Source organism: Tachyglossus aculeatus, chromosome 5 (assembly GCF_015852505.1).
Source record: "Tachyglossus aculeatus isolate mTacAcu1 chromosome 5, mTacAcu1.pri, whole genome shotgun sequence".
NCBI lineage: Eukaryota > Metazoa > Chordata > Mammalia > Monotremata > Tachyglossidae > Tachyglossus > Tachyglossus aculeatus.
In genome coordinates this window covers 69,835,857-69,863,254 of record NC_052070.1, presented here as the reverse complement: position 1 = coordinate 69,863,254, position 27,398 = coordinate 69,835,857, and the positions used below count along the sequence as shown (strand labels likewise).

General features: G+C 44.8%; 1 protein-coding gene across 1 annotated transcript in view; it reads right to left on the bottom strand.

Annotated features, from left to right (window-relative positions):
- Positions 1-552: 552 nt before the first annotated feature.
- Positions 553-27,398, bottom strand: part of USP3 (ubiquitin specific peptidase 3) — a 103,883-nt gene continuing 77,037 nt past the window's right edge. Inside the window, exons 10-15 of the mRNA XM_038747007.1 lie at positions 22,216-22,322; positions 21,679-21,759; positions 6,756-6,874; positions 2,723-2,836; positions 2,426-2,493; positions 553-1,382 (exon numbers count right to left, since the gene is read on the bottom strand). Of these exons, the coding sequence (XP_038602935.1) occupies positions 1,217-1,382; positions 2,426-2,493; positions 2,723-2,836; positions 6,756-6,874; positions 21,679-21,759; positions 22,216-22,322 (655 nt within the window). The 3' untranslated portion in view covers positions 553-1,216. The remainder of the gene's footprint in view (positions 1,383-2,425; positions 2,494-2,722; positions 2,837-6,755; positions 6,875-21,678; positions 21,760-22,215; positions 22,323-27,398) is intronic.

The following is a 27,398-nucleotide window of genomic DNA, read 5'->3' as shown; positions in this document are numbered from 1 at the left end:
TGAACAGCGGTATTCCCAATGCCCAAAAAACTACCCGGAATTCCACCAGCAAGGCAGACAAGAGCTTGAGATTGGATTCCGACTCCAAAATGGAACTCTACAAGAAGGGTAAAACCTAAGTAAGACTTCTACTTCCTATCTGTTTACTGCACCTACTTATACTTTTACAAACAAGAGCTGCTGACCTCTAGGGCAAAACATCTTCTTGACGAACAGGGACTGACAAGGTCCATTCCTCACCCCACGAAACTCTTGCTGCCTGGTTCCCAGAGTGAGTCCGTGACCACCAGCGGCGGAAAATCGGGCCGCGTCAGAATGCCGTCCTTGCTGGAGCCCCAAGCTGGGATCAGGCTGCACACTGTAGGAGATGCACGGCATCACCAGGCCCCTTTCCAATGAGGTCTTCTAAAGTCACGTTCAAATCGTGTTCTGGGTGTTCAAATTTTTTTTTTTAAAAAAAAAGCACGGGACAAGTCGGTCGCAAAGCTAATTCCACTTGATCGATTCATTCATCCTTTCTTAAATCCCCAAAAAGAAAGTCCTGGAATTGGCAGTACACAAACAACTGAACCAGCGATTTTATTTCAGTTAGTCCTGAAAGGCAGCAGCCTTGATACATACGGATAGCAGCAATTACCTGGTCAAATTTAATGATACCACATTGCATGTCTTCTTCTGGCCAAAAAAAAAAAGGATTGTTCGGAGGTCATTAACTTCTTGGGCCCCAGATTATGTGCAAGCACAAGCCTTGATTTCAACAGAACCAACCTGATCTACATTACAGCTGTGAAGAAGCAGGAGGCTGCTCTGTTGCTCTCCGCAACCGGGAGCACGTTTATGTTGCTTACTGAATATGAGGATAACAAAAAGCTTCTGATGTAAATGTGCCTTTAAGAAAGTGAGAACCGGGAACATTAATATAAAAAGTCAAATATAACTAAGTTCATGAAACTATATATAAAAAAACCAAGTTATCACATCTAAAGCAGCAAATCAAAACGTCTGCTGAGGTTTTCTGGTATAACTAAAAAAAAAAAAAAAAAAGTTAGTCGGTATCCACGTTCGATACGATAAATGCTACTTGACACGACAGAACTAAACCCACAATAGGAAGTTGAAAAGTGCACAATGAAATTAATGTCTTGGATCAAGTATTTATGGAAAATTGGAAACGTTTTGTCCGACGGACGTGATGCGCCAGGATGGAAAGGAGGTATTAAAGTTTGTCGGATCCGGACTTGGCCTGGCGCTCCACGTAGAAGAGGATGTAGGCCTTCGCCTTGACGACGGTCTCCTCGTCAGTCAATGTTACAGTACTGTCGTTGAAATGGAACCACCGACCTTCGTGAGTCGCGTACGCTGTGTAATGTCCAGAGCCAACACTGAAAGTAAGAGGGAGAGAGGTTCAAGGGAAACTCAAGGTGCTGGGGGGAGGTCAAGAGCAGTAAAAATTCCATTTCTGCCACCAAGAACTGGATTAGGTGTCCACTATTTGAAGAACCCGGGGACAGTCAGGCACTCAGCCACAGAGGGGGCCTCTGTGGCTCATTTTCCACACACTGCCCTGAAGCCTGATTCTGATTCTTTTCCCCCTTCATCCAAATTAAAACGGCGGAGGTTTTTTTTTTTTCCTTAATCCAAATTAAGACGGAGAAATGAAGCCATTGTGGTCAGGGAATGTGTCCGTTTATTGTTATATCGCACTCTCCCAGGCGCTTACAGTGGTTTGCATACAGCAAGTGCTCAACAAATACGACTGAAACGATGAATGAACGATGCCGTTAGGGAAATCCACTGTCTTCAACCCTAATCACTCAGTTTTTCATTCATAAAACGCAGAGGCAAAGGGCGGCCTTGAGTTGCTCTTTGTGAATCACGGGTGGGGTGAAGGCCAGGTCCACTGAACAGATCATTACCCCACTATTTACTTTTCGTCCACACTGATTTGGGTTCTTGGGTTCCTCTTACTCTCTGGCTGGCTCGCAGGGAGAGTTGGCCAGCCCATATTAAGGCACTGGAATTCATTTCTAAAAACTTCTTGGTCCAAGTAAGGAGCCCCTATAAAGACTTCACATTCCCAAAGGGGACCCCCTCAAATACCTGGCATCCATTCATGCCCACCATGTGAAGCCACAGAGATGCAGCATGGCACAGTGGACACAGCCCGGGCCTGGGATTTGGAAGCTCGTAGGTTCTAATCCCAGCTCCGCCACTTGTCTGCTGTGTGACCTTGGGGAAGTCACTTCACTTCTCTATGCCTCAGTTACCAGGGGATGGAGACTGTGAGCTCCACAGAGTCCACAGGGAACCAATTTGCTTGTATCCAACCCAATGCTTAGTACGGTGTCTGGCACACAGTAGGCGCTTAATGAATACCAAAATTATTATTATCATTATTATTATTGTGACCACATGAAGTACTCACCCTGAACCATGATGTACAACAACAGCAGCCAGGTCATAAAGGCAACTCTCCGGACCACTGTTCTCGGGCTGTGTTCGAAAAAGGGAAAACATATCCTTAGAGCCCCACCGGACAGATCGCTCCGAGCAATTACAACCTGTTACTGGGGAAAAATCTTATTTTTATCCTGGACAATGGAATCGTGGGACACACACACACACACACACACACACACACACACACACACACACACACACACACACACACACACACAGGAGGTATCTACCAGAAGGCGTGAATAAAGAGCAACCATCTTACCTCTAACAAGTAGCACTTCATGTCTAAGCCTCTCAGGGGAAATTCTACATATGTATCAACCTTGTTCCTTAGATATGCTGTCCAGTGAAATCTTTTTAAGTGTAAGCATAGCACCTGAAAGCCAGAAGAAAGGTGGGGAGAAGCACAAAATGAGAATGCCTCAGGATGAATCACGGAAAAAAACTGGAAGTCTTCACCCAACAAAAGCCGCACTTTGTTGAAGAAAGTTCCATATTCACCATCAAGGCAAAATTCTGGGTTCTGTCTTGATCCGACTCATGAAGTTCTTGGTTCTTTAACATTATTCCTCCCACCCCTCACCCCAAAAGGCAGTTGGAGGCTCTTGGGGGACGGCTACAGCAGTCCCCTTTCAGAGTGCAGACACTCCCACCACCCATATAGCCCTCCCACTCCAAAATGGGGATGGTAAAAAAGACAGAGCAGTAATCACCTTTATTTAATTCCTACTGATGATAACGGTACTTGTTAAGCACTTCTTATGTGCCGAGCACTGTACTAAGTGCTAGGGTATATGAAAGATAATCAGGCTGGACACAGTCGCTGTTCCACAGGGGACTCCCAGGCTAGAGAGTGCAAACTACTATGTGAAGAGTACTATATTAAGTGCTTTTAGACTGTGAGCCCACTGTTGGGTAGGGACTGTCTCTATATGTTGCCAATTTGTACTTCCCAAGCGCTTAGTACAGTGCTCTGCACATAGTAAGCGCTCAATAAATACGATTGATGATGGGAAAGAGTATACAAGTGGGAATCAAACACAGACCCTGTCCTTCGAGGAACTCATAACCTATGGCCCAGCAGTGTCCCGGTGGCTGGGAGTGCCAAGCTTTCTGCTCCTTAGAGAAGGAGCGTGGCTCAGTGCAAAGAGCCCGGGCTTTGGAGTCAGAGGTCACGGGTTCAAATCCTGGCTCTGCCACTTGCCAGCTGTGTGACTTTGGGCAAGTCACTTTGCTTCTCTGGGCCTCAGTGACCTCATCTGGAAAATGGGGATGAAGACTGTGAGCCCCACGTGGGACAACCTCATCACCTTGTAACCTCCCCAGTGCTTAGAAGAGTGCTTTGCACATAGTAAGCACTTAATAAATGCCATCACTATTATTATTATTATTCTGGTGGGGGCCAGGGGCAGGATGACAAGGATGGTCATCCCCACCAACGCTGAAACCTCTCACTTTTTGCCGGGTCAGAATCAACGTGGTCGACAGGAATGTTCCGACGGGGTACCCGGGGTCCAAATTCTGGCCCTGGCTGGGGGCCTAAAAACAGCCTCCAGGCATCCCTGCACTCATCAATCAATCAATCGTATTTTTTGAGCGCTTACTGTGTGCAGAGCACTGTACTAAGCGCTTGGGAAGTACAAGTTGGCAACATATAGAGACAGTCCCTACCCAACAGTGGGCTCCCTTCCAATCTATGATGAAAATGTGGGGGTGTGTGTAGGTATGGCAGCGGGGGCAGAGAGAGAAAGGGAGAGAAAAGGGGAAACACAGGGAGAGGGAGAGAGAGCAATTGGGTGATTTGCTTAGTACAGCGCTCTGCACACAGTAAGTGCTTAATAAATACGACTGACTGATTGATTGATTGATTATCGGTTCCTCAAATCTCTGTATAAGTAGGTGATGGCTGCACTTGGATTTTTCCCATGAGTCCAAATCCTGCCATCAATGACTGCAGCTCTCCGCTCTGGCTGAAAACCTACTGAAGCCAATTCTGACATCTGTCATTGGGTGAACTGCACGCTACTAAGCGCTTGGGTAAAAGCAAGAGACGGGAGGGCCACAGTCCTCGTCCCAAAGTCAAAGTCGGAGCCCGTTGTTGGGTAGGGACCGTCTCTCTATGTTGCCAACTTGTACTTCCCAAGCGCTTAGTACAGTGCTCTGCACACAGTAAGTGCTCAATAAATACGACCGAATGAATGAATGAAAGGGAAGAGGGTTCAATCCCCAGTTTACAAATGAAGTAACTGAGGCACTGAGAAGGGAAATGACTTGCCTGAGGTCACACAGCAGATGAGAGGCAGAGTCAAGATTAGAGGATGTCCAGAGGGAACTTATATTCTAAGGGGACATGGCTACCAACCCCTGTTGTACTCTCTCCCTCGAGAGCTTAGTATAGTAAGTGCTCAATAAATACCCCTGATTGATAGGGCAGATAGCCACGCAAATATTTACAAATGGAATAAGATCAACAACGGTATGACTAATAGGTCTCCCTCTGACATAATCCATCCTTGGCTGCTCTGATTTTTGACCTCAAAAACCAAGGAAGCACCGGCTGCGGTTGTTCGGTATTTTGTTTGAAGAAAGGATGGAAGGAAGGGCGGGTGCTTTGTGTAAGATGCGCTCCTTCACAAACCCTGTCAGTTCCGTTCTCCAAAATAAATGCTTCCCTTCAAAGCCTTACTGAGAGCTCACCTCCTCGAGGAGGCCTTTCCAGACTGAGCCCCCTCCTTCCTCTCCCCCTCCTCCCTTACCTCCTTCCCGTCCCCACAGCACCTGTATATCAATGAATCAATCAAACCAAACATATTAACAAAATAAAATGGAATAGATATGTACAAGCAAAATAAATAAATAAATAGAGTAATAAATATGTACAAACATATATACAGGTGCTGTGGGGAAGGGAAGGAGGTAAGACTTGGTGGGGTGGAGAGGGGGACGATATATATACATATATGTTTGTATGTATTTATTACTCTTATTTGTACATATTTATTCTATTTATTTTATTTTGTTAATATGCTTTGTTTTGTTCTCTGTCTCCCCCTTCTAGACTGTGAGCCCACTGTTGGGTAGCGACCGTCTCTATATGTTGCCAACTTGCACTTCCCAAGCACTTAGTACAGTGCTCTGCACACAGTAAGCGCTCAATAAATACGATTGAATGAATGAAAAATGCTTCTCCCCAGGCAATTCCATGGGCCTGCCCTCAAATTCTGTACAATTTCGAGCAGGCTTCAGATTGCTTTGAGCCCCACTGGGTGATGAGTCCTGTACTAGGGGTCACAAGAGGTTCTCCAATATTCAACACAGAAGCAAGACAGAAATTGGAGGCGAAAGGAACGAAAACCATATAGCGGACATAGGAAAAGAAGTTGGTGAGATCTGGATGGAGTACTCAGACAGAAAGAAAAGTCCCATGGAGAAGGTTGACATTTGAGGAATTGAATACAGCCTGACAGAGACGATGGGAAAGCATCCCAGGCTGGGAAAACAGCATAAGCAAAGGATCCAAGGTAGGAGTGTAAGGGACGTGTCTCATCCTGATGTGAGAGCGAGGAGGAGAGGCTAGGATTTGGGAAGGAAAGCAAGGAGCTGAGTTTTCAATATTTTGGGCCTCGAGTGGCGGTAAGACATCTAGATGGAAGCAGACTGCACAACAGGGCAAATGCAGATCATCATCAATCATATTTATTGAGCGCTTACTGTGTGCAGAGCACTGTACTAAACGCTTGGGAAGTACAAGTTGGCAACATCTAGAGACAGTCCCTACCCAATAGTGGGCTCACAGTCTAAAAGGGGGAGACAGAGAACAAAACCAAACATATTAACAAAATAAAATAAATAGAATAGATAGGTACAAGTAAAATAAATGGAGTAATAAATATGTACAAACATATATACATATATACAGGTGCTGCGGGGAAGGGAAGGAGGTGGCGAGGTCAGGTGGGAGAGCCATCTGCATTCAGGTGGTAACTGAAATTGTCTAAGCAGGTGAGTTCCCCAGAGAGAGAAAAGACTGTGAGCCCAATGTTGGGTAGGGACTGCCTCCATATGTTGCCAACTTGTACTTCCCAAGCGCTTAGTACAGTGCTCTGCACACAGTAAGCGCTCAATAAATACGATTGATTGATTGATTGGAGAAGAGACCAAAGGGCCCTCAAGGCCCAGCCGCAGAGGAGGGGCACCCAAATGACTCAAAGAAGGCAAGGTCAAATGAGGCAAGGCAGTCCTCGGCAATCATTTCCCCTCAAAATCTCACCGTAACCGCCAAGTCTAACACTCACCTTTGGTAATTTTTGAATCCAGAATTTTTTGGTGGACTTTTGCTTCTTTTTGCATTTGTGGCACATATACAACTCCGTTTCATCAAGTTCTTCCAAATCTGTGAAGCTGCGAAGGCAATCTAAAGACAAGTGGATTTTAGAAACGTTGAAATCCTCCCGCGCGTTAAGTACTTCTAAACCCTGGTTAGCACTCGTAATCGGTCCTTTCACAATAGGATGTTAAGCAGAGGTGTGCTAAATGAAGTTTGATTTCCCACGGGAAATCATGTAAAATGCGGCATTAATGTTTTCAAGATCCAAAAACTTGACCACAACAATTTACGTGTACATTAAAAAGTGACAGCCACAAGATTAGATGTAGATGTATGCCAACAATAAAGGGCTTTAAATAACATGTGTAAAGTGCTTAAGGTTGTACTTTTCACAGCTTATCCAGCAAAATGGCACCTTCCATTAAATCTTGAGATCTGTCATTATCTTAATACTACATTGCATGGGATTTAAATCACTCTACTCGGGTCAGTCAAAATACTTCTGGAAAGCAGCAGAGTCTAGTGGATAAAACCCAAACCTGGGAGCCAAAGAACCTGGGTTCCAACCCAGTTCCAGCACTTGCCTGCTGTGTGCCCTTCGGAGAATGTAATCCCTGGGTCTCAGTTTCCCCAACTGCAAAATGATGATTTGATACCTGTTCTCCCTCCTACTTAGACTACGAGCCCCGTGTCGGACAGAGACTGTCCAACCTGATGAATTGTCTCTATTTGTTGCTGAATTGTACTTTCCAAGCGCTTACTAGAGTGCTCTGCACCCAGAAAACACTCAATAAATACGATTGAATGAATATACACCTGTCTATATGTTTGTACATATTTATTACTCTTTTTTTTAATTTATTTTACTTGTACATATCTATTCTATTTATTTTATTTTGTTAGTATGTTTGGTTTTGTTCTCTGTCTCCCCCTTTTAGACTGTGAGCCCACTGCTGGGTAGGGACTGTCTCTATATGTTGCCAACTTGTACTTCCCAAGCGCTTAGTACAGTGCTCTGCACACAGTAAGCGCTCAATAAATACGATTGATGATGATGATGAATGAATGAACAGAGCTTGGACACATAGTAAGCACTTAAACACCATTAAAAAAAATACTTCAAAGGGAGAAGCAGCGTGGCTCCGTGGAAAAGAGCCCGGGCTTTGGAGTCAGAGTTCATGGGTTCAAATCCCGGCTCCGCTACTTGTCTGCTGTGTGACTTTGGGCAAGTCACTTCACTTCTCTGGGCCTCAGTGACCTCATTTGTAAAATGGGGATTAAGACTGTGAGCCCCCCGTGGGCCAACCTGATCACCTTGTAACCTCCCCAGCGCTTAGAACAGTGCTTTGCACATAGTAAGCGCTTAATAAATGCCATCATTAAGTACTTCACTTCTCTGTGCCTCAGTGACCTCATTTGTAAAATGGGGATGAAGACTGTGAGCACCCCCCGTGGGCCAACCTGATCACCTTGTAACCTCCCCAGCGCTTAGAACAGTGCTTTGCACATAGTAAGCGCTTAATAAATGCCATCATTAAGTACTGGCAAAAAATATTAGGAAAACACAATACAAGAAGAGCACAATGAAGATGACCCAGTATATCTGGGTATTTCTAAATCCTGACAATAATTCCTCTATTTACAGAGTTCTTTTCCCGGAGCAAGGGCCAGGAAAATTTTTCATTACGCCACATCATAATGGGGGTTATTAGCTTTCAAGCAAAGGAAGCTTAAATATACTAAAAATGGTATATAGCTTAGGAGTTCGAATCACTAGACGCTGTCGTTCTAGACTGTAAGCCCATTCTGGGCAGGGAATGTGCCTGCTGTTGTGCCGTACTCTCCCAAGTGCTTAGTACAGTGCTCTGCACACAGAAGTACTCAATAAATACGACCGAAGGATTGAATATCCCCAGTGATCAGTGTGGCTGGCTGACTAGCAGTGGGTAAATCTATAAATGCACGATACATGGAATTAACGGTGGCACCAGGTCCCTAGTTGGCATGTCCCCATCTTAGAGAAGCAGCGTGGCTCAGTGGAAAGGGCACGGGCTTTGGAGTCGGAGGTCACGGGTTCAAATCCTAGCTCTGCCACTTGCAAGCTGTGTGACTTTGGGCAAGGCACTTCACTTCTCTGGGCCTCACACGTAAAATGGGGATGAAGACTGTGAGCCCCTGTGGGACAACCTAATCACCTTGTAACTCCCCAGTGCTTAGAACGGTGCTTTGCGCATAGTGAGCGCTTAATAAATGCCTTTTACAGAAGCAGCGTGGCTCAGTGGAAAGAGCCTGGGCCACGGGTTCGAATTCCGGCTCTGCCAATTGTCAGCTGTGTGACTTCGGGCAAGTCACTTCACTTCTCTGGGCCTCAGTTACCTCATCTGTAAAATGGGGACTAAGACTGTGAGCCCCTCCGTGGGACAACCTGATCACCTTGTAAGTAATAATAATAATAATGGCATTTATTAAGCGTCTACTATGTGCAAAGCACTGTTCTAAGCGCTGGGGAGGTTACAAAGTAATCAGGGTGTCCCCCGGGGGGCTCACAGTCTTAATCCCCATTTTACAGATGAGGTAACCGAGGCACAGAGAAGTGACTTGCCCAAAGTCACACAGCTGACAATTGGCGGAGCCGGGATTGGAACCTGTAACCTCTGACTCCAAAGCCCGGGAGGGGCTTGTAACCTCCCCAGCACTTAGAACAGTGCTTTGCACATAGTAAGCGCTTAATAAATGCCATTGTTATTATTATTATTTTCCTGGCCTAAGCTTGGGCACTAAAAGATGTCACCAGAGCAACATTCTCAGGACACCCTGGGAAGTTTCCCATATGATTTTTAGGCAGCATAGTGGCCAGGGAAACCCGGGCTTCCTACATCACGCTTCTCATTTCTCTCTGAAACCATCCCCGGCACAATGATGAGATGTTGTCTGTTAGAGTCTCCCCACCTTGCCCTTGATCCCATAAACCCCACACTGAGCCCATTCCACCGAGATGCTGTGGAGAAAAAACCAGAGTCGGAGCACATCAATCGATGGTATTGAGCACTTGCTACGCGCAGAGCACTGTACTAAGTGCTTGGGAGAGTATGATACAACAGAATTAGCAGACACGTTCCCTGCCCATAACAAAGTAGAGAGGGAGACAGACGGTAACATAAATAAAGAGAAGCAGCGTGGCTCAGTGAAAAGAGTACGGGCTTTGGAGTCAGGGGTCATGGGTTCGAATCCCGACTCCGCCACATGCCTGCTGTGTGATCTTGGGCAAGTCACTTAACTTCTCTGGGCCTCAGTTACCTCATCTGTAAAATGGGGATTAAGACTGTGAGCCCCACGTGGGACAACCTGATCACCCTGTATCCCCCCCAGCGCTTAGAAAAGTGCTTTGCACATAGTAAGCGCTTAACAAATGCCAATTATTATTATTATTATAATAAATACTCTGTAGTATGTAATTTAGAGATACGGACAAAACTGCACTGCGGTTGGAAGTGGGGTGAATATCTCCCCCGCTTCAAAGTCTTATTGAAGGCACATCTCCTCCAAGGAAGTTTGAATGTGAACATTCAATTTAACGGCCCGTAGCGTGTATTTTAGTGTGAACTGCCTTAATAATATATCATCATGAATCATTGCGATAGCATATTTATTTTGAAAGAAAATTGGGAAATCTCTAGAGAAACAGGAATGGTTTCACTCAGTCACAAACTTACAGCAAAGTCATTTAGCATTTACGCTTTTAAAGCAGTTTAATAAAAGGTTACTTGCTAACAAAATTTACACAGGATGAAGTATGCTTCTAAGATCACTTATTTTTCACAGTTCTTTATATCTCTTGTGAGAAGTGCAGTTATTTTCATTTAAGCAGGGTTCGCTTCACCCCTTTTGCCATCCAACTCATACTTCCCAAGCGCTTAGTCCAGTGCTCTGCACACAGTAAGTGCTCAATAAATACGATTGAAGGGAGGAAGAAGAGGCCTTCCCAGACTAAGCCCCACTTTTCCTCATCTCCCATTCCCTTCTGCATTGCCCTGACTTGCTCCCTTTGCTCTTCCCCAACCCAGCCCCAAAGCATTTATGTACATATCTGTCATTTTATTTATCCCTTTGCTCTTCCCCCTCCCAGCCCAAAGCACTTATGTAAATATCCATAATTTTATTTGTATTGCTGGCTGTCTCCCCGGCTCTAAACCGTGAGCTCATTGTGGGTAGGGAATGTCACTGTTTATTGCTGCATTATACTTCCCCAAGCACTTAGTACAGTGCTCTTAGTACGCACTCGATAAATGCAATTGAATAAATGAATAAACTATCCAAAGGTCACAGATCCAAGTGCACAGATGTTGCAGAAGCGCAAGTCACTTCACTTCCTCTGTGCCTCAGTTACGTCATCTGTAAAATAGGGACTGAAACTTGTGACATAGGCTGTGCCCAGCCTGATTATTTTCTATCTACCTGAATATTTAGTACAGTGCCTGGTGCATAGTAAGCACTTAAAAAATACCATTTAAGGTACCCTTCAAATACCCTTCAAGGCCCTACTGAGAGCTCACCTCCTCCGGGAGGCCTTCCCAGACTGAGCCCCTTCCTTCCTCTCCCCCTCGTCCCCCTCTCCATCCCCTCCATCTTACCTCCTTCCCTTCCCCACAGCACCTGTATATATGTATATATGTTTTATACATATTTATTACTCTATTTATTTATTTTACTTGTACATATCTATTCTATTTATTTTATTTTGTTAGTATGTTTGGTTTTGTTCTCTGTCTCCCCCTTTTAGACTGTGAGCCCACTGCTGGGTAGGGACTGTCTCTATATGTTGCCAACTTGTACTTCCCAAGCGCTTAGTACAGTGCTCTGCACACAGTAAGCGCTCAATAAATATGATTGATGATGATGATGATGATGATGATGATGATTTTAAAAAGGGTAGATAGTAAGGACTTCTTTTTGCAAAGTACCCCCAAATCTGTGGACACAGTCACCTACAGTTGATGAAACTTACTCTTTGCGACCTTCGCATAGGTAACCCACCTTAAGGGGGGTGGAAATTAAATTGTTATGGCTACAACTGCTACCTTGGACAGTCAATCTAACATGGGACTAGATTTCTGTCCACTTTTCCACTCCCAGTCCCCAATCCAGGATCTTTTGGAATGAAGACGACCCAAGCGAAAGGTTGAAAATTGAATCCCATCGAAAAACCAAAGGCTCTGATGACATTCATCAATCTTTATTTGCAAAACTTTTGTCAGACAACTGCTGCTTGGACTTTCACTGCTAGCCACGAGTACTTCCTGGTTAAATTTCACTCAGCCTGGTGAACTTCATGCTCCTACCGTCTGATTAAACAACAATTTCTATTTGCTGTCAATACGCTAGACTGGCTCCTGGGAGATGGGAAGATTAAGCAGCTCCTTTTTCTATTTGGAAAGCAGAGAGCAGAACAATATTAAATGTCCGGGGCCAATTTCCAAGGCCGCTGTCGATCGGGAACTTTCGGTGATGCCTGCGTACGGTGGAGGAACCCTAATTTCGAACCTTTCATGTCAATCAATCGTATTTATTGAGCGCTTACTGTGTGCAGAGCACTGTACTAAGTGCTTGGGAAGTACAAGTTGGTCCCTTTCTAACTACACACAGAGCATTTATTGCCTAGCAAACTGACTTGGGGCTGCTGCAAATCCCTTCAGATTCATAGGTTACATGCTTGGGCGCTGAAACAAACCCTAGCAGCTTTCATCAGCTAGTGTCTTGCATCATGTAAATAACCTGTGGTCTTGCGTGGGGGAAGGGAAGGAAGTCAGATAAAGGGCAAGAGAAATCGACTTTTCTACATTCTAAACCAACTTCCTCTTGAATTTTTTCCACAGGCAAATACATGAACAGGAGGAGCTCCTGCTCTGTACTTCTGTTTGCTTGTCTCGATCAGATTATTCCCCGTAGGTAGCTTGGCCTAACGGATTCTGCACGGACCTGGGTTCTAAGCCCAGCTCCGCCACTTGACTGGTTCGTGACTTTTGGCAAGTCACTTACTTCTCTGGGCCTCTGTAAAATGGGGATAAAGACTGAGAGCCTCTGTGGGACAGGGGCTGAGTCCGACCTGATTATCTTGTATTTCTCCCAGCGCTCAGTACGGTGCCCAGCACTTGGTAAGTGCTTAACAAATATCACAGTTATTATTACTATTAGGCAAGGAACTCAGAGACACTGCTACCCAATGTCTGTTTGAAGCAGTAGAGCAGAAATGCTTCTCTCCTACCCTACTCCCACAGTATTTCTTAAGTGCTTACAATGCTCCAGTCACTGCAGTAAGCGCTGGGGTAGACATAAGATAATCAGATTGGACACAGTCTACGTGGCGCAAGGGGCTCACAGTCTTAAACCCCATTTTATCGCTGAGGTGACGGAGGCATAGAGGAAGTGAAGTGCCCAAGGTCACACAGCAGACAAGTGGCAGAGCTGGGTTTAGACCCCAGGTCCGTGTTCTTTCAACTAGGCCTCGCTGCTGCTGCCCCATGCCGCCTCCTGACTGCAAGCTTTATCTTCCTGTACTGAAAGTAGCATGGCCCCAGGTTCCTCAGCTGTAAAATGGGGATTAAAATTGGGAGGGAGGAAGAGATCTGCTATCCCATGGGGTTTGGGGATCAATCATATGAACCATTTCTAGAGGGCAGCCAGGGGACTGCTTTGTCACTTGGGTTAAAAACAGGGATGCTCTCAGCAAAGTTTTAGTTTTCATAATACCAATCAATCTGCGCATCAGGCAGAAACTCCTCACCCTTGGTTTCAAGGCTGTCCACCACCTCGCCCCCTCCTACCTCACCTCCCTTCTCTCCTTCTACAGCCCAGCCTGCACCCTCCGCTCCTCTGCCGCTAATCTCCTCACCGTGCCTCGTTCTCGCCTGTCCCACCGTCGAACCCCGGCCCACATCATCCCCCTGGCCTGGAATGCCCTCCCTCCGCCCATCCAGCTCTCTTCCTCCCTTCAAGGCCCTACTGAGAGCTCACCTCCTCCAGGAGGCCTTCCCAGACTGAGCCCCCTCCTTCCTCTCCCCCTCGCCCCCCCCATCCTCCCGTCTTACCTCCTTCCCTTCCCCACAGCACCTGTATATATGTATGTACATATTTATTACTCTATTTATTTATTTATTTTACTTGTACATATCTATTCTATTTATTTTATTTTGTTAATATGTTTGGTTTTGTTCTCTGTCTCCCCCTTCTAGACTGTGAGCCCACTGTTGGGTAGGGACTATTGGTAGGTTGCCAACGTGTACTTCCCAAGCGCTTAGTACAGTGCTCTGCACACAGTAAGCTCAATAAATATGATTGATTGATTGATAATATATGGATGTCTCTGCATATACAATCCTAAACTTGGAAGAGCTCACCTGCTACAGGCTCTGCTCCCAGGTGGAGAGCTCTGCTGGGTGGGATCCCCTCTAGACTGGAAGTTCCTTGTTGACAGGGATTGTGACAACTACCAATTCTATCGCATTGTACTCTCCCAAGCCCTCGGTATAGTGCTCTGCCCACAATAAGCCCTCAATAAATACCACTGATGGACTGATCGATGTTAGTAGCTCACATTCACTTTGAACTAAACTAACTCTGAACTAACTCTGAACACTCCCCCTCCTCCCCCTCACCATCCCCCCGCCTTACCTCCTTCCCCTCCCCACAGCACCTGTATATATGTATATATGTTTGTACATATTTATTACTCTATTTTTTTATTTGTACATATTTATTTTATTTATTTTATTTTGTTAATATGTTTCGCTTTGTTCTCTGTCTCCCCCTTCTAGACTGTGATGCCACTGTTGGGTGGGGACCGTCTCTAGATGTTGCCAACTTGTACTTCCCAAGCGCTTAGTACAGTGCTCTGCACACAGTAAGCGCTCAATACGATTGAATGAATGAATGAATGAACTAAGCTCCAGTGCAGTTCCAACAACCTCTGGCCCAGAACTCAATCAATCAATAGCATTTATCGATTGCTTACTGTTTGCGGAGCATTGTGCTAAGACTTTGGGAGAGTAATATATAACAGAGTTGGTAAGCACGCCCACAGTGACCTTATGGTGGGAGGGGGAGACACCCCATCTTGCCTCCTTCCCTTCCCCACAGCACCTCTATATGTGCACATATGTTTGTACATATTTATTACTCTATTTATTTATTTTATTTGTACATATCTATTCTATTTTATTTTGTTAGTATGTTTGGTTTTGTTCTCTGTCTCCCCCTTTTAGACTGTGAGCCCACTGTTGGGTAGGGACTGTCTCTATGTGTTGCCAATTTGTACTTCCCAAGCGCTTAGTACAGTGCTCTGCACATAGTAAGCGCTCAATAAATACGATTGATGATGATGATGATAAAAATAAATTAGGATGCACTTGTAAGTTTGTAAGGGGTAAATCCAAATGGAAGGGCAATGCAGAAGGGAGTGGGAGTAGGAGGAGATGAAGGCTTAGTCAGGGAAGGCCTCTTGGAAGAGATGTGCCTTCAACAGTGCTTCAGCGCTTAGAACAGTGCTTCATACATAGTAAGCGCTTAACAAATGCCAACATTAATAAGGCTTTGAACGGGGGGAGAGTAATTGTTTGTCAGATTTGAGGAGGGAGGGAGTTCCAGGCCAGAGGCAGGACGTGGGTGAGGGGTCGGCGTTGAGATAGACCAGACTGAGATGCGGGGAGTAGGTTGGCATTAGAGGAGCAGAGTGTTTGGGTAGAGCTGTAGTAAGAGACCAGCGAGGTAAAATGTGGGTGGGTGGGGAGACACTAGGTGACTGAGTGCCTTAAAGTTGATGGTAAGGAGTTTCCCTTTGATGCACAGGTGGATGGGAAGCTCCGGAGGGTCTTGAGGAGTCGGGAAATATGGACTGAACGTTTCTGTAGAAAAACGATCCAGGAAGCAGAGTGAAATATGGAATGGAAGTGGGAGACACAGGAGGCAAGACAATTTTTCAAGATAAGTCTCCTTCGCCTCACCCAGGAGAGGCTGTCCAGTGGGGATTTCCCTAGAGCTAGAACGTGCAGGCTACATTACCCCATTAGGATTAAGAAGCACCGTGGCTCAGTGGAAAAGAGCCCGGGCTTTGGAGTCAGAGATCATGGGTTCAAATCCCGGCTCCGCCCACTGTCAGCTGTGTGACTTTCGGCAAGTCACTTCACTTCTCTGGGCCCCAGTTCCCTCATCTGTAAAATGGGGATTATAACTGCGAGCCCCCTGTGGGACAACCTGATCACCTTGGAACCTCCCCAGCGCTTAGAACAGTGCTTTGCACATAGTAAGCGCTTAACAAATACCATCATCATCATCATTATTATTATTATTGAAAAAGGCTTACCCTACCCGCTTTAGCCAACCTTCTCTCCCATCTTCCCAAGGGCTAGGAGTCTGTGTTTGTACCTTCTTTAAGGCTCAGGGTCCTTTGTAAAGCTACGTGCAGAATGGATGGAACATTCACCGTGAGGTATCACTTACTTGGTTTGGGTTTTGTTTTCTTTAAATACTGCACCTTCTATATTTCTGCAAACTGATCCTGGTTTTTGGTACTTATTCCTGAAATGTGTCCCCTATTTAATCTTATGCAAATCAGGGCTAAGCAGGCAAGGTGATAGTGCAATTGCAGGTATGTACAAATTAAAGTGTACCTATTTGATGGATAAAGCCTTGCGAAGCCCTTCAGGGCCTATTCTTTCTTACAAACATTCAGCTCCTTAATTTCTATTTCTGGGCACAATGCACACAGCCCCTGCTTAATGGATTTAGCTCATTTCTGAGTGATTTACAAATGCCTTGGGGGGGGGGAGGGCGGTGAAAATTACCTCCACTCAATAAGAACCTATGCCTGCCAAGGACAGATCCATGGCTGAGGCAAAAACAACAAGAAAACTCAGCATGTGCAATTTATCCGGCTCGATAAAGCATAACTAGGTAGACCCTCTTACTGTTTCTAACATCTTATATGAAACAACTTTTCAAACCCTTTTTTAGCCCATTCACAATGTAGAATCCATCAGCCCTAAGCAAAAACTTGAAGCACTTTGAATGCCAATCTCATCTGCACATAATCCCGACTCCGCCACGTCTGCTGTGTGACCTCAGGCAAGTCACTTCACTTCCCTGGGCCTCGGTTACTTCATCTGTAAAATGGGGATTAAGAGTGTGACCCTTGTGTGCGACAGGCACTGTGTCCAACCTGATTCACTTGTTTCTACCCCAGTGCTTAGAACAGTGCTTGGCACGTAGTAAGCGCTTAGCAATAATAATCATCAAAATGTCAGTTGTTTTTACATGGAGGAAAACTGGGGAAACCAGAAAGCTCAATAAATACCACTGCCAAGTGTCAGATCACACAGAATCAGGAGGATTTCTAATGACAGCAGCTGTGAGGGTGTAACAACAGTGGGAAAAGCCCCTTTTCTTGCTTCTCCTGGGAGATAGATTTGTAGACCTATATATGCCTCGCCTGCTCTTGATGAAAACACTGAAACGAGCTTCATAACCACCCCTGCTATGGAATTGGATGCCCAGGGTTTGCATATCACTGGGAGATCATTTGTTCCCAGGGGAAGCATGATAGATATATCAGTGGTGATTGAATGTGGAGACACATATTAGGGAGCCATGGATCATCAGCTTCAACCTCCTAACAGCTCCTCAATGCCCCCGTCCCCAACCCATGGTTCAGGGTGCCATCCTTGATGCCGGCACCCGCACAGAAGACTTGAGATTGTACGCTCATTGTGGGCAGGGAATGTATCTGTTTACTGTCATATTGTACTCTCCTAAGCGCTTAGCTCAGTGCTCTGCATACAGTAAGTGCTCAAGAAATACCACCGACTGACTGATTTTACGGTTTCCCATTACAGGTTGCTGGTTGGAAGAAGGGGAAGGGCAGCAGGAGAGGGACCAGCTCCTCTGGCCAGCGGGGCTAGTGGGCAATCAATTAATCAATGGTATTTACTGGATGCTTACTATGTGCACAGCACTGTACTAAGCACTTGGGAGAGTACAACAGAAGTAGCAGACACCTTCCCTGCCCATAACGAGCTTACAGTCTAGAAGGGGAGATAATAATAATTATAGCATTTGTTAAGCGCTTATTACGTGTCCAGCACTGTTCTAATTGCTGGGGTGGATACGGGCTAATCATGTTGGACAGTCCCTGTCCCACATGGGACTGACAGTCATTCACTCATTCAATCAATCAATCAATTGTATTTATTGAGCGCTTACTGTGTGCAGAGCACTGTACTAAGCGCTTGGGAAGTACAAGTTGGCAACATATAGAGACAGTCCCTACCCAACAGTGGGCTCACAGTCTAAAAGTCTAAAAGACACTCATTCCCCCCTTCCCTACTGAAGGCTCACCTCCTCCAAGAGGCCTTCCCAGACTAAGCCGCGCTTTCCCTCAGCTCCCCCTCCCCTCCCTATCGCCCCGATTTGCTCCCTTTGCTCTACCCCCCTCCCCACCCCACAGCATGTGTGTATATATGTACATATCTATAATTCTAATAATTTGTATTAATGCCCATTTACTTGTTGATGTGAATACGGTCTCCGCCTTCTAGACTGTGAGCCCACTGTTGGGTAGGGACTGTCTCTATACGTTGCCGACTTGTACTTCCCAAGCATTTAGTACAGTGCTCTGCACACAGTAAGCGCTCAATAAATACGACTGTATGAATGAATAATTCTATTTATTATAGAATTATTATTATATAATAATTTATTATTATTTATTGATGCTATTGATGCCTGTTTACTTGTTTTGATGTCTGTCTTCCCTCTTCTAAACTGTAAGCCCGTTGGGGGCAGGGATAGTCTCTCTTTATTGCTGAATTGTACTTTCCAAGCCCTTAGTACAGTGCTCTGCACACAGTAAGTGCTCAATAAATACAACTGAATGAATGAATAAATATTGGCAAGTCCAAAAACATCTGAGAGAGCGGCAATCCCACAGGGGTCCCACCTCATCATCATCAATCGTATTTATTGAGTGCTTACTGTGTGCAGAGCACTGTACTAAGCGCTTACCACTCGTCCAGGTGAACTTTCCCACCCTACCTACCCCACTGAACTGCAGCAATTTTCTTTTTCCAAGCTCCCTTCCACCGGCTTAAATAAAGTCTGATAAAGCGAACACTTAACAGGTCTGGCCAACCCATTAACTTTACTTTTAGTCTTTACAGCAGGTGATTACAATCATCCATTCAGACTCGTGCAATGATTGACTATTCCGTGCTGAGCAGAAGAACATTTCCTTTTCATCTACTCTTTCCAAGGTAACAGAATGGGGATTTCACCCAGGTGGGTCATATTATACTTTAATCAAGGCTAAAGGGTAGGATGTTTCCCTACCAAAATAGGAGCTCACACTTTATGGGGATTCTAATTAGAGATGGACTTTCGGTTGACTAGATGGAAATCTGACCTACTGACTGTTGTCTATTTTCACAGCTGCCTCCTTTAATTTTCCTTCCCAGACTTCGTTGAAAGTAAGGACCCAACAAATGCTTACAGAAGAAGCGTGGTCAGTGGTAAAGAGCCCGGGCTTTGGAGTCAGAGGTCATGGGTTCAAATCCCAGCTCCACCAATTGTCAGCTGTGTGACTCTGGGCAAGTCACTTAACTTCTCTGTGCCTCAGTTACCTCATCTGTAAAATGGGGATTAAGACTGTGAGCCCCCGTGGGATAACCTAATCACTTAAACAGTGCTCTGCACATAGTAAGCGCTTAATAAGTGTCATTAAAAAAAATGCTAAGAAATGCTGGCCCAAGTCCATTGGCCCACCAGGCCTGTACTGTCCCCTGTACTAGCCCAGGAAACTTGGAAGAAGCATGTTATAATTGCTTCCTTTGATGGAACCATTCTAATATCTAGGGATGTCCCCCACCAAACATGCACAACTTTCCCTCAAAGGATTTTCTTTTATTTAAATGTCTAAACCCCTCTAAATGGTACTGCTATTTTCTACCTGCACAGTAATACGATGATGATGATGGGAATGACCCAAGGTCTGCGGAAGGGCTTTCTTTTCACTGTTTTGGGACCACCTACGAAGATTCAGTGGCTGCCTCTTTCTCCTGGTGTTGAGGAATTTAGTGAGCAACTGAGGGCTACGTTCTGCACACCCTTCAGCACTGTGTCCACTCAAACCGGGTCTTATTTCTCTTTTTTATTGGTACTTGCTAATAATAACGGCGATATTTCTTAAGGACTTACTATGTGTTGAGCACTTGTGTGACCTAAGCGCTGAGGTAGATAAAAGCTAATCAGGTTGGACACAGTTCATGTCCCACATGGGGCTCACAATCTTAATCCCCATTTTACAGATGAGGTAACTGAGGCACACGGAAGGGCAGTGACTTGTCCAAGGTCACACAGCAGACAAGTGGCGGAGCTGGGATTAGAACCAAGGTCCTTCTGATTCCCAGGCCTGTGCTCTAGCCACCAGGCCACGTGCTTACTAGGTACCAGGTACTGTTCTAAGTGCTGGGGTAGATAGCTAATCAGGTTGGACACGTTACATGTCCCACATGGGGCTCACGGTCTTAATCCCCATTTTACAGATGAGGTAACTGAGGCCCAGAGAAGTTAAGTGACTTGCCCGTGGTCACACAGCAGAAAAGTGGCAGAGCCAAGATTAGAACCCAGGTCTTCCCCCAGGCCCATGCTCTTTCCATTAGGCCATGCTGCTTCTCTTTCAATCTATCCCCAAAAATATTCTTCTCCATTCCTCCGATCAGATGAATTGACAAAAAAAAAAGAAAAAAAAAAGGCTGAGTTTGTACTATTCTGGCATAGTTTTTGACTTCATTTATCTCTTACTCCCCAGTCCCTGCCATTTGGAGTTTCATACCAGGAAAAGATTTCCTCTGATAGACCTCTCTGGACATGAGGGAATAGCAAAAGTCAAGAAATGGCTTTCCCTTCTCTTGTAGCAATGGCACTTTTAAAATAGCAATTTTAATGGCCCAAAATGGAGAGCAAGAGGGTGCAGGGAAACAAACACGGTCCTAATCTTGACAGTCACAATGTTGGACAGGATTTATTTCTAGAGGACTGCACGTAAATGTTTAATAAATTCCTATGACTTTCTATTTAATAATTAATATGGTATTTATTAAGCATTGAAATACCTGCAAGATAATCAGGTTAGATATCTGAAACCTGGAAAGCTAATTTTGTTACTAAATTTAAATTTCAAATGCTTTCTCCTCAATCACCAATAAAAAGTGGGAAAAGATGAAAATTGCAGGTTTCGAATTGAATTCAAAAGGTCCTACTACCCTGTAGCATTGTTATCCAATGAAAACATCCCTGAGTAGAAAAATATCTTTTTTATGGTATATGGAATTTACAATAATAACAGTAATAGTGGTATTTGTTAAGGGCTTACTAGAAAAATATCTTTTTTATGGTAAATGGAATTTACAATAATAATAGTAATAGCGGGATTTGGTAAGGGCTTACTATGTTCCAGGCACTGTACAAATGACTGGGGTGATACAAGCAAATCGGGTTGGACCTAGTCCCGATCCCATGTGGGACTTACAGTATCAATCCCCATTTTACAGATGAGGAAACTGAGGCACAGAGAAGTGAAGTGACTTGCCCAATGTCACGGGGCAGACAAGTGGTGGAGCTGGAAGTAGAGCCCAGGTCTCTGACTTCCAAGCCCGTGCTCTTTCCACTGGGCCACAATGTTGTCACAGTTTAGGCTCTCAAGGTGCAAAACTTTATTGCTGAGTCTCAAATATGAATGAAAGAGTTCACAATTCCCAATAGAGGAGTACTGTAAATAAAAGTGCTTCACATCTTATCTTTACTGATGTACAAAAATACAGATTTGAGAATAATCGTTGCATCCTTACCCCGTAGGGAGCACATTGGTCCATTTTCTTGGTTCTTTGAACGTTTGTTTCGGAACTGACTTGGAATATCTAATGAAAGATCTTGAAAAGAAGCACAGAACCCAAGGAATTAATACTGGCTTTGTCAATTTATAGCACTTTTTTTTCTTAACAACCCCCCGCCCCCCCCCCCCCAATAGTCTATAGGTAACCCTTCAAAGGAAAACTGAGAGAAATATTTTCCTTTCATAAGCATCTTGAGTTTAGACTGATGTGAAAAACTGCCTTCTTCATCTTCTTCAACTCCTCTTAGCCCTAGTACTCAAGGGGGGTGTGGGGGATGAGGCTCCCCATTTGGGAGCTATGACACCCAAAATATTGTCGTCCCACCAATGTACAACTTCCCCAAGCTGAAATGCACTGACAGAAAAAAATAGACAAGCACTCTTTAAACCTGGGTTAAGCATGAATGCTTCTACTGACTACTTTATACCCTCAGATTTCCAAAGACTCAAAATATTGGATTATTACAATACAATTAAAAGCAGAAATTCTTACCTAGGAATGGATCAAACTTTCTAGATTCTGTCCCACATATTAAGCAGTTTACTTCATTTTGAAGAATGCCTCCGAATATTGCTGTGACAACGGTAGAGGCTCCATTTCTAAGGGGAAAAAAAAATCATCACTTGGGAGAGCGATTCAATCTATTTCTTTAGCTGAATTTTAAAACAGCTGGCTGAACATTAAAAAAGCTCACTACGATAGCCTTAAAAATGTAGTTACCAGATCATTCATTTCACTCGTGATTTCATGTTCTTTTTATTTGGAACCATCACTTCTAGAAATTCAAATTAAAAGAAGCTTCAGTGCTTATTCATTTCTATACCCATGGGAAATGAAATCATTCACCTGAAGCAGTCATTTAAAGAACACTTGAGGCAAACATTTGGCTGAAGTTCACAGTGTCTTTGTGCTTACAGAAATTCTGGTATGGGGAAAAGAAAAAGTAAGGGGAGTTTCTACGTTATTACAATCAAGGTAGCCACAGCAACCTAAGGGGCTTCCCATTCGGAATCCCGGCCAAATCCTGTTCAACGTTATTCAAAGAGGGTTTGCTTTGCTTTTTATTAGTCATTTTCTGGGCAGCTACAGTAAAGGGCCCCCAGGTACCTTCTTCTCTGGCAAATGAAGTGCGAACCGACTGCGCTCTGTGTAAAAATGCCCTAAATGGTAAATTGATGCCTAAAAAGGGAATGCAATGGAAGAACCACCAGAAGAATTATTTAGCCAAGGGTTGCGCACACAGAGGGAAAGTCCTGGGGTGAACCTAACATTAGGACAATCGGAGTAGTCACCCCCAGCCCCAGATGCTTGAGATCCCACTGGGAGGACAAGTGGGTCCCGTTTGGATCTCTTTGGGCCCCAAAAGGACAATCGGAACCACTGTATCTGGATTTAGGCTGGGCCAGAAGTAGGCCCGAGCTTTACTTACAGGTGACCCTGCCACAGTGCGGCTTTTAAGTACATCATAATGAACACGTCTTTGCAAAGGCAACACACATAAGTGGCAGCGGCGGCCCTCAAAGTGAAGGGATGCCACCCACAGATCGGCCCTATGGTCATGGGGAGGCAACCGTCCTTTGTTCTTCTAAGCGGGACCCAAAAGAAAGGTGGGCAGGGAACAAGCAGCAGCATGGCATTATCCATCAGAAGTTCATAGGTTCCAATGCCAACTCTGCCACTTGTTTACTATGTGACCTTGGACAAGTCACTTCACTTATCGGTGCCTCAGTTACCTCATCTGTACAGCGATGAGCCCCACGTGGGACAGGGACTGTGTCCAACTCCATTTGCTTGTATCCACCCCAGCACTTAATACCGTGCCTGGCACATAGTAAGCACTTAAATGCCGTAATTACTGTCATACTGTACTCTCTTAAGTGCTTAGTACAGTGATTTGCACACATTAAGTGCTCAGGAAATGCCACTGATTGATTGATTCACATACCAGGCAGTCCTTTTTCCTTGTCCTAGTCAGCAGTGGAGGAAGTTGTTGAAGAGATGGCAACAGGAAGCTGGGGTGACCCTCCAATTCCCCACCACCTGTCAATAGCCTTTGTGGGGAGAGGCAGACCCCATCAGAAAGAGAGGTCCCATACTACCGCTGATGCTACTTGCACCGCTTGGTGTATAGATGGTATCTTTTTATTCTTATTTGGTTCAATGTCTACCTATGATTTTGAAGGGCTTCAAAAAATTGAGGACAGTGACGACGGTGACAAATGATAAAAGGAAAATGACGCCAAGGATTAATTCTGAAATGTTAAACACTTTACTTGAATGGCTAATGTTAATTTCTTCCAATATTCCAGTTTCTTCGGTTTGTTTTGAAGAAACACAAGTTTAAAATCAGTATTAGGCACTGTCTGGTCTTCAAAAATAGTCGACCAGTTAGTTAAGCTTCCTCGTGACAGCCAAAAGTCTAGGGTTGCAGGATCATTAAAAACAAAATCACATTTCCTAAATATCACAATTCGATGCCCACAGAAAGGTTTCAACATCCATTAAATTATATCATACCTCTCCCTGGCAGGGGGGGTTACCAAAATAAAATCACACTGCCTAAATATTACAGTCCAATGCCAAAAGAAAGGTTTCAACATTCGTTAAATTTGGTCCTATTTTTGTCAGTTTGGTAAATGGCTCCAGGACAGAGTGGAACCCTGATGGCTGGAGGTAACTTTTTTTTCCCCAAAACAAGCTTTTTACTCTCTATTCCTCAGAGGAGTAAGTCCATAAGATGATGCCATTTTAGATAACAGTGAATCGATGGCATTTATTAAGCGCTTTCTATGTTCAGAGCACTGAATTAAATGCTTGAAAAAGTAAAACACATCAGAGCTGGCAGACCCATTCCCTGCACCCAAGGAGCTTATGGTCTGAAACAATTCCTCCAGCCTTCCAGATTTTCCTGCAGTGCTGTGATACAGAAAGACCAAACTCACCAACTCCCTTTGTTCCTCATCAGGCCCATCTTTTTTCCTCACAGTGGGTAAAGTGCACGTTGCCCCAGGAAGTTGTGCAGGCCAAAAGTTGGTTTAAACAGGGTCTGCGTACATTCTTGGACAAGCAGCCATTTCAACTTAGTAGAGAATATGTTAGGCATATTGAGGGATCAAAGATATCAAGGGTGGGGTGACCATCACTGGGTTTTTTCCAGTTGGCTGCAGACCACTGGTTTGAACCAGAACTGGTATTGCTATGTTGGGATCATCCCAAAATTACCATGGAGTCAGTTAAGGAGTGCCAGCTCCTTGTGGGTGGGAAATATGTCTTTTTTTTATTCTGTTCATCCAAAGCGCCTAACACAGTGCATTACACCAAGTGGACAGTCGATAAATACTACTACTGATACTCATGTTGATGGGGATGGTCTGTTGAAGGGGCAATATGCCCACAGGGAATCGACAAAGATGCGGGCACACATAACTTGCTAAGAGCCCTTCAGCGTCCCATGGCTATTCTTACTAACAAGAGCTCTAGACCTTTGATCTATTGGAATACTCTACTCACAACTAAACTTTACTTACCTTTCTTAAACTGAGCTGTTTACCGTGTAATCCCCCTTCCTGTTCAGCTCAGGACTGACAAAAATCTCAATTATAACATAAGAGGAAACTGCGCAACAACCAAAATCCAGGCCAAAATGACCACACATCCCTGCATAAAGCAAGATAAACGTTCCAATCTCAGTGCAGGTTTCAGTCTACCAGGAACAACGTGGCAGATCAGTTTGGAAAGGTTTCCAGCTTGGAGAAGCGTAAGAAGGCTTTTTAAAAACCACAAGGAGGGTGGAGGCGGCATCAAGAAAAACTCATATAGTTCTACCTACTGTGTTTGACATCCCACACGAGCGTGGGCGACACACAAACCAATTCTTCCAACACCATGTCGCATTTGAACAGATTTGTGCTGTCGGACGGACGTTCCCTAACAGCGCTCTAGACAAAACGTGTTATGGCAGAACTGAGGGTACCCCAAATTCAATCAGCAAATACTCCAAGTAAGCTTTAGCGGTGACAAATAATAATAATGATGGCATTTATTAAGCGCTTACTGTGTGCAAAGCACTGTTCTAAGCGCTGGGGATGTTACAAGGTGATCAGGTTGTCCCACGGGGGGCTCACAATCTTAATCCCCATTTTACAGACGAGGGAACTGAGGCACAGGGAAGTTAAGTGACTTTCCCAAAGTCACACAGCTGACAATTGGTGGAGCCGGCATTTGAACCCATGACCCTCTGACTCCAAAGCCCGGGCTCTTTCCACTGATCTTAGTACAGTGCTCTGCACACAGTAAGCGCTCAATAAATACGATTGATTGATTGATTGATTGAGCCATGCTAAGTGGTTGGAACTTGTTAGATGAATACGGTACAGGGATATTAGAAGATGTAACCATGACCAAGGTTATTTATTTCCTTCAACTACATACTTGGGGCCAGGGAGCCGGAAGAAGGTAGTGAGGAAAGGAAAGTTGGGGCGAGTGGGGAAAGCACAGTGAGGCCCCACACTGGAGGGGAAACTGTGGCAGCTCAAGGCCTTCCCCATTTTGACAGAGCTGCTTCTGCCCACATCCTAAGCTACTATTTCCTGTGGTGCTTGCTCTGGCCCTGCCATACTGAGGCTGGAGGAGCTGCAAATGGAAACTTCTCGGGGACAGCACAGGTCTTCCAAGCCTCCGGGATAATGCCGCTTCATTTTTTTTTTAAAGAAAAAATGGTACTTGTTATGTGCTTACTATGTGCCAGGCACTTTACTAAGCACTGAGAAAGGTACAAGAAAGGTCTGCGGAATGCAGCGCAGAGCTGAGAGGGGGTCAGTTGCCCCCAGAACTGAAGTAAAGGCATCAGCACCCCAGGTTTCACAGCCAGCCCCAGATCAATATCAATAAATCAAGAAAGTGTGCAGAGCACTGTACTAAGCGCTTGGGAAGTACAAGTTGGCAACATATAGAGACAGTCCCTACTCAACGGTGGGCTCACCGTCTAGAAGATAATAATAATAATGGTATCTGTTAAGCGCTTACTATGTGCTTACACTGTTCTAAGCGCTGGGGAGGTTACAAGGTGATCAGGTTGTCCCACGGTGGGGGGGCTCACGGTTTTCATCCCCATTTTACAGATGAGGCAACAGAGGCACAGAGAAGTGACTTGCCCAAAGTCACACAGCTGACAGTTGGCGGAGCCGGCATTTGAACCCGTGACCTCTGACTCCAAAGCCCGGGCTCTTTCCATTGAGCCACACTGCTTCTCATCTGCCCGGACTATTTTCACACCATGGGCACGGAAGTAAAAACCGAAAACATACTGCCCCGGTGGTGGGGGGGTCCAATACTTCTAAATAAAGTCTCAGACCTTCAGGAATTATCTGAACACCTTATAGTGAATCAGGGATAAAGTTTTAAAAATGGAAAGAACCGGTGATTTAAAAGGTAACAAGGCCAGAGAGACGGCATAAAGAGATTGGCATACAGACTCTGGAAAACATTCATTAATTCAATCGCATTTATTGAGCGCTTACTGTGTGCAGAGCACTGTACTAAGCACTTGAGCCATCTAAAACATCTAAAGTGAATCAATCAATCAGTCGTATTTATTGAGCGCTTACTGTGTGCAGAGCACTGTACTAAGCGTTGGGAAGTACAAGTTGGCAACATATAGAGACAGTCCCTACCCA